Source organism: Rutidosis leptorrhynchoides, chromosome 2 (genome assembly GCF_046630445.1).
Source record: "Rutidosis leptorrhynchoides isolate AG116_Rl617_1_P2 chromosome 2, CSIRO_AGI_Rlap_v1, whole genome shotgun sequence".
Classification (NCBI taxonomy): domain Eukaryota; kingdom Viridiplantae; phylum Streptophyta; class Magnoliopsida; order Asterales; family Asteraceae; genus Rutidosis; species Rutidosis leptorrhynchoides.
Window position 1 is genome coordinate 385,943,002 of NC_092334.1, and position 9,028 is coordinate 385,952,029.

Here is a 9,028-nt window from a genome sequence, read left to right on the forward strand (position 1 = left end):
ATATATATATATATATATATATATATATATATATATATATGGGCAGGATCAATGGGGAAGTAACCAATCGGGGGGAAGCAAAAAAAATCTTTTTTCGTTTTTTTAATTTTTTTTTTCCGGAATCAAGATCACACGAAAATATGAACATTTAGAAGAGACACTTGGTGATGAATGTTATTATTTGGGCGGGAAAACGATCGACAAAAATAACATTCAAGATAATATTGTTCGTGAAGAATATGAACGTTTTTTTTTTTTTTTCATGTTTTGTGAAGTAAAATTTAGCCCGATTTAGAGTTTAGGGTTTAGGGTTTAGGGTTTGGTGTTTTGGGTTTATTCCATAAACCCAAAACAACAAATCCTAAACCCTAAACCCTAAACTCTAAACCGTTCGTGTTAAAAACTCAATCTAAATCCTAAATCTAAACCCTAAATCTAAACCCTAAACCCTAAATTTCTAAACCCTAATATCTAAACCCTATAAACCCTAATATCTAAACCCTAATATCTAAACCCCAATAGCTAAAACCTCAAAATACGCTCGAAAAACACGATAATTGTTATATATTATTTCTTCGAGCGTTTTCCCGCCAAAATAAAAACATTTATCACAAAGTGTCTCTACTAAATGTTCATATTTTCATCTCATCTATAATGTTCGTGAACAAAGTTTTTTCAAAAAACGAAGAAAAAAAAAATTTGCTTCCCCCCGAATGGTTACTTCCCTCTTGATCCTATATATATATATATATATATATATATATATATATATATATATATATATATATATATATATATATATATATATATATAAAGAAAAAGTTTTTCTTGATTTGTGGTTGAAAGTTATTTATAGATGTTTATACATACTACATACATGTACGTAATATGTACGTAATATGTATATGTATATATATATATATATATATATATATATATATATATATATATATATATATATATATATATACATATATACATATATATACACACATATATATATATATATATATATATATATATATATATATATATATATATATATATATATATATATATATATATATATATATATATATTAATTTATTTATAGATACATACTACATACATGTACGTAATATGCATGTGTATATGTATATTATTTAGATAAGATATTATTATGTTTAGATATAAAAAATTTTAACAGATTTATCTTTCTGTTCGCCGCGAGTTAGGTTCCACCGCCATCAACAATCAACTCGAAATAATTTTACGAATAAAACGCAATAAATTGTATTCGAAACGGAGCGTCGATGCACTACCAGTGAAGCATTTCTTTTTAGCAATAAATATGGAAGTGATTTAGATTTACAGTTTAAGTTCTTAAAATATTTATAAACACACAAATATAACTATTATAATATTAATTATACATGACGACTCCCTCGAATACCATTATTTTGCTGAAATGACTAACAACTTTTCTTAAATTAAAACTAACGGGTTACACTTTTATTCAAAATATTATTGTATATAATAATTTTGAAATAATATAATTTATACTTTATTAATGTTACGTTCCATGACAAATTTACAATGTACTCTAAATATTACGTAGTATATTATTTATATATTAAAAAGATATTAATTGTGAGAAAAAAATTGTAGACATTAAGTTACTAACACCACTCAAAACCACTTTTAAATTTGTCAACACCACGAGATCTTAAACTCAAAAGAACCTTGAAATTCGTCAACACCACGAGCTCTTAAACTCAAAAGAAATTTTTTAAGTTTATCAACACTACGGGATCTTAAACTCAAAAGACTTTTTAAAATTTGTCAACACCACGGGCTCTTAAATAATTCTTATACTTTTCATATCTTTTTAGTGTGCTATTTAAATACCAATATGAACTGCAAATTTCATTTTTTGCACGGTTATTTACACACCCGTGCAACGCATGGGCTCAAAAACCTAGTATATATATATATATATATATATATATATATATATATATATATATATATATATATATATATATATATATATATATATATATATATATATAGTTAAGTAAATAAAAATATTGTGTTCAATAAATTTAATTAAAAAAAATAATAAGTTAACTTATGAGTATATTAGTCTATATAATTTTAGGGCCTCTTTTTTCCCTCTCTTCAAGTTCAGTTTTGATGCCCACACATCTTTACTCATGTTTATGGGATTTTCGTGTACAATGATCTATTTTCATTTTTGCCTTGGGCCTATTTTCATTTTCGCTTGGGCCTTCGAATTGTTGAGACGGCCCTTCGATAACCGTGTTGGATTCGGATACATGGTGAAAAGTAAAAAGAAATTAAATTGATAAAATAATAAACAACTAGCTGAATATTATCCGGACTACCAGACGCGGCTTGCCCGGATCACTATGTGATTAATTATTTTTTATGGTCATTTCAAGATATGACCAGTGAAATTTAAACTTAGACACCTTTTGTGAGAGGCAAAGATTCCAAATAAGATGGGATAGTTTGAACGATAAAATAAAAAAGTAGTTTTTTTTCTTCTTCTAATATATAGAAATTAAATAAAACTAGAGTAGAAAGATCGAAACGTATTGAAATTGAGTAAGACTAGATGAGGTCTTTTTTTTTTCGAAAAAACATAAATTTGTATTATAATAGATTAGAAAAATCTGTTTGTCTTACAATACACCCTACATCATCTAAAATTAAAGATTTAACTATCTCAATAAGATCAAATAACCTAGACCCTATTACAACCAAATTGGCTTGAAGCCAATACACAATATACAAGCAGTAACAACTGAAATAAATTTAATCAAACGATGTACATTTATTGAAAAAACAACATTTATAGCACACATATAGATTCCTAAGCTTCTAACACTATCATAGCCAACTTCCCATCAACAAACGAGGACCCAAAAAATTCGAAGAAAACGGATGAAACCTAAACAACGACAACACACACTACACCAACTTGGTCAATGAGTCACCCCGGGCTACACCTAAACAAACCCAGCAACCCACACCAGAAGAAAGATGCCCGAAAACAAAACACCTCTATCGGAAATTACACAAACAAAGCAGATGCCACAACATCCTTGACAACTCACAAAACAAGCACAATCAAGAGAAGTAAAGAGTCACGATACAACTTCCTGATAAAGGGAAATGACCAAGTGAGAGGATAGCGACACAAAGGGAAACCTCCTTAGGTGGGTCTACTGCGAGGGTATCGGAAAGTGAAAACGGCGAAAAAAACGAGGACCCAAAAAAAGTGTATGGTTTGTTTTTTTTTTTTGGAACAACAAATTTATGTAGTAATAACCAACCTACTCCCCGCTAAAATGGAAAGGACAAACCTGCAAGTTAACCTCAAGTTCAGATAAAAACGCTAAATTCGACGACCTTAAGTTGTCGGTTAACTCTGATGTCTCGTACAACGGAGGAAATCTTGTGACCCCCTAAACAAACAACATCGCAACAACCATCAACTCAAACCGCTCCATAAAGGTCCTAAACGGTCAAGGAAAGTAGGCACGACACGTGTAAAGGTAAGCCCAGGAGTGTCGCTGGAAAAACACAAAACAACGAAGTGAGTGAAAGAAATCTGTTGACAGAGAGGGAGAACCGAAAAACTCACGCCAAAACCACAAAAAACACCCCCAAATACACAAATGTATCCTTCGCCTGAGTGTAAGAGCGGTGGCCGGTGAAACACGTAGGATCTCAAACCTCGATGAAACCGGTTAACGATGAAATAGCTATTATACTGTTTTTTTTACCGATGTATTTAGATAAAAAGGAAATGTAAACACCGACTAGTAATGTACTGCCGACACCAACGAAACAAGATCTAAAATCTGCATTATGGGGGCCCACGCCCAGCGTAACACCCCTTCCTTTTATTCTGTCTAGTTTTTGAACCTTTAAATCCATTCATATTCACACACTCTCATACCATTTTTCTGTATAATAACACAACTCAACAGATCCAAGATCCATTAACACTTTTCATTCATCAAAGGTTTGTACTTTATCAAATTGCACTACTATTTCTTCCAATTCAATCTTAATATCAAATCAACTACTCTTCTATAAATATGTATGTTAGTTATATGATCTTATCATGTTCATGGGTTTTCTAAATCTTGAATTTTTCATTCAATCTGACACTAGTTATGGAGATTCATGTCCAATATGTTGTCTTTCCATTTGGGGAAAGTACTAATTATAGCTTTTTTCAATCAAATGAATTTTATCTAGTCAAACAGGAAAAAAGTTCCCTTTTTTATATGTAATTTCATGTATCAGGTGTATACAGTAATCTAAGCAATAATGTGATATAAGTTGCCTTTTTCTATTTATCCTTACATACCCTCTTGAATCTTGATAGATTTTGTCCCTGATTCATAATCATTAAGAAACATAAGTTAATGAAATTTTAGTGCTGGGCCTGCAGACCTAAATTGTTCTTGCATCAACATGTAATGTACTCCTTAGGTTATGATATTGTATTATATATAACATTTTGGGATGATAACATTAAAAAATTTCAAATCTGAATCTGAAAAGTACCAAACTAAACCTACGTTTGATTCTTTCTTCTTTATGATATTGTTTTTTGAAGCTAGAGTGTTACTAACTGTGCTTATTGTCTGTTTTTACTCATCTATAATGGCAGAGTGTAGAGCCTTTTTAGGTTGAATACTTTACAGTTGACACTAAAATAATCATGTCAAGAAGACCTGGAAACGGCACACGACGGTTGGTGGGTAGTGGGAGCAATCCACTAGGGGGAATTTTTCATTCGAAATCACAAGCGTCACCTCTGTTATCCATTGTTCTTGTATTACTTGTAAGTTTAATATTAATATTCTTCTTTATTTGATATTAGTACATTTCACAAACTAAACATAATTTGATTCGTGTGTTACAGGGAACAGTCCTTGTGATTGGCTATGTTTATAAGGGCTCAGGTTTGTACTAATCTGGTTACTAGTAGATTCTTGATCCTATAGGTTCATAATAGGTTAGCTTATATGTGTATATGTATACGGATAAGGCTTTCCAAAGATGAAACCTGTAAGGAATGATTCCATATTACAAATGTTGATACTTCATATTTGAAAAAGTTGCCTACTTAAAATTGATACTAAAGACCCCCTTTTTTTTTATTATTATCATAAGAAAGAGAAATATTATCTTTTTTTTATTCTGAATGGAATTGTCAATGAAATGATATAAAGTAAACAATAAAACGAGCTACCCGGTTAGGTGAGTGGGTCCCGTAAACGTTTCCGACCCGTTTTCTGGACACTTAAGATATGTTGCTAGTGAGGTTTGAGCCTGAGACCTCTTGTGAAATATCAGGACCCCAACCACTAGGCTATCTTGGATGGTTTATATGTGTATATATCTTGCTTCTTATATACTGTATATGATCTTGTAATGCAGGTGGATCTAGCGACTATAAAGCATTTAGCAAAATTGAAGGTAATGTCACAGGATTCTTATTACCATAAATGATCACACACTTGAACTTTTGTTTTTTTTGGGTTCCCTTTCGGGCATAAGTTTCTTACTCGCTTTGCGAGCAGACTAATCTCGAGGTGACAACCTACTTTGCACTTATATCAAGTGTTTCTTTAATATTAGACTTGGGTTTCAAATTTAATTTGTTTTCTTCACAATGCTTGTGTTATGGATTAGACCTACTAAAATTCTGTAAACTTATTCAGGAGACTTCAGTTGCACGTTTGATGTTCATAGAGCTATACCTATTTTAAAGAAAACGTACGGTGATAGCATGCACAAAGTATTGCATGTGGGGCCCGATACTTGCTCAGTTGTATCTGAGTTGACTAAAGACAAAGACACTGAAGCGTGGGGTGTGGAACCGTATGATATCGAGGAAACTGATGTTTCTTGCAGAAGTCTCGTGCGCAAGGGTCTTGTTCGGGTTGCTGACATCAAATTCCCTTTAGCATACAGGGCTAAATCGTTTTCTTTGATCATAGTTTCTGATTCAGTTGATTATTTATCTCCCAAGTATCTCAACAAAACCCTTCCAGATTTGGCAAGAGTTTCTGCTCAAAATCTTGTTATCTTTACAGGTAAGCTGCTATAACTTATAACTGTAATTGAAGTTATTTGTTTTGTAATCTTGTATAATGGGTACCATTTAAATCACTTGCAACATTGTGTTATTTCAGGTAAACCGAGTAGTTCAAAAGCTAAACTCTCTCAAGCATCAAGATTTGGACGCCCGGTAAGAAGCTGTTGAGATTAGAGGTGGCAATATGGGTGGGTTGGGTAATGGTATTGGGCTGAAATGGATCAAGTTTGAGTAAGGGTCAGAATGGGCTGGGCAAGCTTGAGTGCTCATGTTACCAATTTTTTGTTGGAAAATGAAAAGCATTAATAATAAATTTGGTATGGACGATTTAAAAAAAATGTTATTACAATAATATGATCTAATTATTAACGGATTTTTCTAACGACTGCCTTACAGTTGTTGTTAAGGTGCAAAAATGACTTGTACTTTTACTAACCGCCATATAAAAGTCAACATTAACCGCTTTGTACAACACACTAGTGCTCCTTAACGATAGCCCTAACGGTTATCGTTAGAAATATCTTTTTCCTAACGACAACCCTTAGGGTTGTCGTTGAAATGCAAAGAACACTTGTACTTTTTTCACCTCTTAGCGAACAGTGGGTGAGATCAATTTTAAACAGCTTTATGATGTATGAATGACAATTTAAATGTGAATTTATGAAGGCTAAAATGCGGAGTGCGACTTGGTGGGCCCGGTTTTTCGTCCAAACAAGCCTCGAAGAGAATGAATCGGCAGCTAAGAAGTTTGAGCAGGCTGCTGCCAAGAGCTCATACAAGCCAAAATGTCAAGTTTTCCACTTGAATTCGTACCACTAGCGATGAGATACTAACAACTCATAATTATATTCGCCAGCCTTTTTAGTCGGAGAAAGAATAGTCCGACTCACATATAGATAGATCTGCTGTTCTTGGATCGATTTGGTGGAAGATTTTGATTCGATCTCCACCTTTATGCTGTTATTTATACCAACTCTTTGTATTTTATGAACACGACTCAATAGCTTATAGCTTATAATTATTCATTTAAAAACAAATAACAAGTTCTATATACGTAATACTTTTGTTTGATGTTTGAATGAATTGTACTCTGGAATCATCATGCAACATACCAAAATTCATGTAGTCAAGTTGATTGATGATAGCATATGTTTTGGGTGAATAGGATCCAAGATAATATCCTCTTTAAGTTTATAGGTTGTGATACTATTCATTTTAATTATTAAGATTTTATAATCTTCAAATGTTGGATGCATACAACTAATACCCAAATCCGGTGATATGATTAAGGTGTACACAATCATATATCTACCTGAACGTAGAGAGACCGTGTCCATGAAGATTGAAGACATCCGGAAAACGCGTATGCATGAATTTTGTAGACATACATCCGGCAAATCTTTGTGTTAATTTTTTTTTGTTCTCAATAGGAATAAACTGATATGCTAGAATGTCTAGTTAATCTTCATAGTTTGACCCAAAGTTCATTATATACATATTCTTGTTGTTTCTCAAAAATTCAAATACAGAAACAATTGGATGATAAACACATAATTAGGGAATTACATAGCAAGGTTCATCCTAAATATGCAAGATTAGGAGCTACGAAGTTATGGCCGAGATTATCCTACTAGTTAAGTTGTTCATGATCAGGAAAGTAGATCAGATAATATCTTAAAGAAGTTGAATGCAGAACACGTTGATTTGTAGAAATATACAGAGTACTTAAAAATGCATATATGCACATAAATCCAACCCCTCCACTACTCAACACCCTTCTCCTGTAACCGGAGGTGCTGTTCCTTTTCAAGGTAATGTCCATTTCTCTCTCTAATAATACTCTGGTGGATGTGCTTAACAATGGTGGAGGTTCGGTTTGTGTGGATGCTACTAATACATCCTTGGAGTCACGTTGTGGTGACACCAACTTTATTGGAAGATTGGAGAGGATATCACATAACATGCTTGATGACGCATTCGGTAAAATCGGGCCAATTAAGGAAATTAAATCTTGGTCCTTACGACGATTTGCATTCATCTCGTTCATTGATCCTGCACACGCGTCTGTGGCGGTTCATTCGTCGAATGGATCGAAGGTTTTTGGACGACCTATTTATGTCAGATGGCCGATTAGGCGGAGTGAAGGTCATGTTGGGTTTGGGAGGGAATCTGTCCGATCTCGATCCTCTATTTCTCTTGTGCCGAATCGTGATGTGGTTGTGTCCCTAGATCGAAGTATCTTCCTGTTCGATTATGTCCCTTTATTGGAGGAGAAGGTGAAGAGTTTTCTTCTTGAGTGCAAGGTTGTGATTTCAAAGTATAGAAAATTGGGTACTTACGGATGTGTTGTAGTGTGTAACGATTCAGTTACGTATGCCAATGTCCTTGTCCATGCCTCGGATTCCAGTTTCATTTTGGTGGTGCCCTTTGCTTCTAAGTCTGATGAGTTCTTAAGGTTTGTGTGGGTCGAGCTGCGAGGCATTCCAGCCAAATTTGTTTCGGTTGAAAGTATCAAGAAGCTTGCTAGTCAGGTTGGCGTGGTCTTGAAGGTGGCGTTGATGTTATGCGAGGTGTATACGAAATAGTTTATATTTTACTAGGAAAAACTATTAAATACGATACAATTTTACACAAGATATTTATTTATTTATAGAATGGATATACTTAAACCTTGCTACAACACTTATAGGCAGTATACCTAATCGTACAGTAGTGTAGTTTTTAGTAAGTCCGGTTCGTTCCACAGGGAAATCTTTAAACAAAGCGTAACGCTATATTAGTTTACTTTTATAAAAATACAAACATATATATAAGTAATATTATTATTATAAAGGGGGGTTTTTACCGTTTAATGACCGGTTTGTCGATTTTAAAACTTTAGTCGCAGTTAAAACCTAATGT

The 9,028-nt window shown here is 33.1% G+C and overlaps 1 protein-coding gene across 1 annotated transcript; it reads left to right on the top strand.

Annotated features, from left to right (window-relative positions):
- The first annotated feature begins 3,952 nt into the window (after window positions 1-3,952).
- Window positions 3,953-7,180, top strand: LOC139892137 (probable pectin methylesterase CGR2). Its single transcript, XM_071875177.1, has 7 exons — window positions 3,953-4,036; window positions 4,694-4,867; window positions 4,949-4,988; window positions 5,467-5,505; window positions 5,751-6,125; window positions 6,225-6,280; window positions 6,794-7,180. Exons 2-7 carry the CDS (start codon window positions 4,745-4,747, stop codon window positions 6,944-6,946), a joined length of 786 nt encoding a protein of 261 aa, XP_071731278.1. The 5' UTR covers window positions 3,953-4,036; window positions 4,694-4,744; the 3' UTR covers window positions 6,947-7,180.
- Window positions 7,181-9,028: the final 1,848 nt, after the last annotated feature.

What these genes read in the sequence shown, in the direction of transcription:
- LOC139892137 (XM_071875177.1), top strand. Translation starts at nt 4,745, where the DNA reads ATGTCAAGAAGACCTGGAAACGGCACACGACGGTTGGTGGGTAGTGGG. An exon ending in CCATTGTTCTTGTATTACTT is followed by an intron (nt 4,868 to 4,948) that starts GTAAGTTTAATA and finishes CGTGTGTTACAG; the next exon opens with GGAACAGTCCTTGTGATTGG. An exon ending in AAATCTTGTTATCTTTACAG is followed by an intron (nt 6,126 to 6,224) that starts GTAAGCTGCTAT and finishes GTGTTATTTCAG; the next exon opens with GTAAACCGAGTAGTTCAAAA.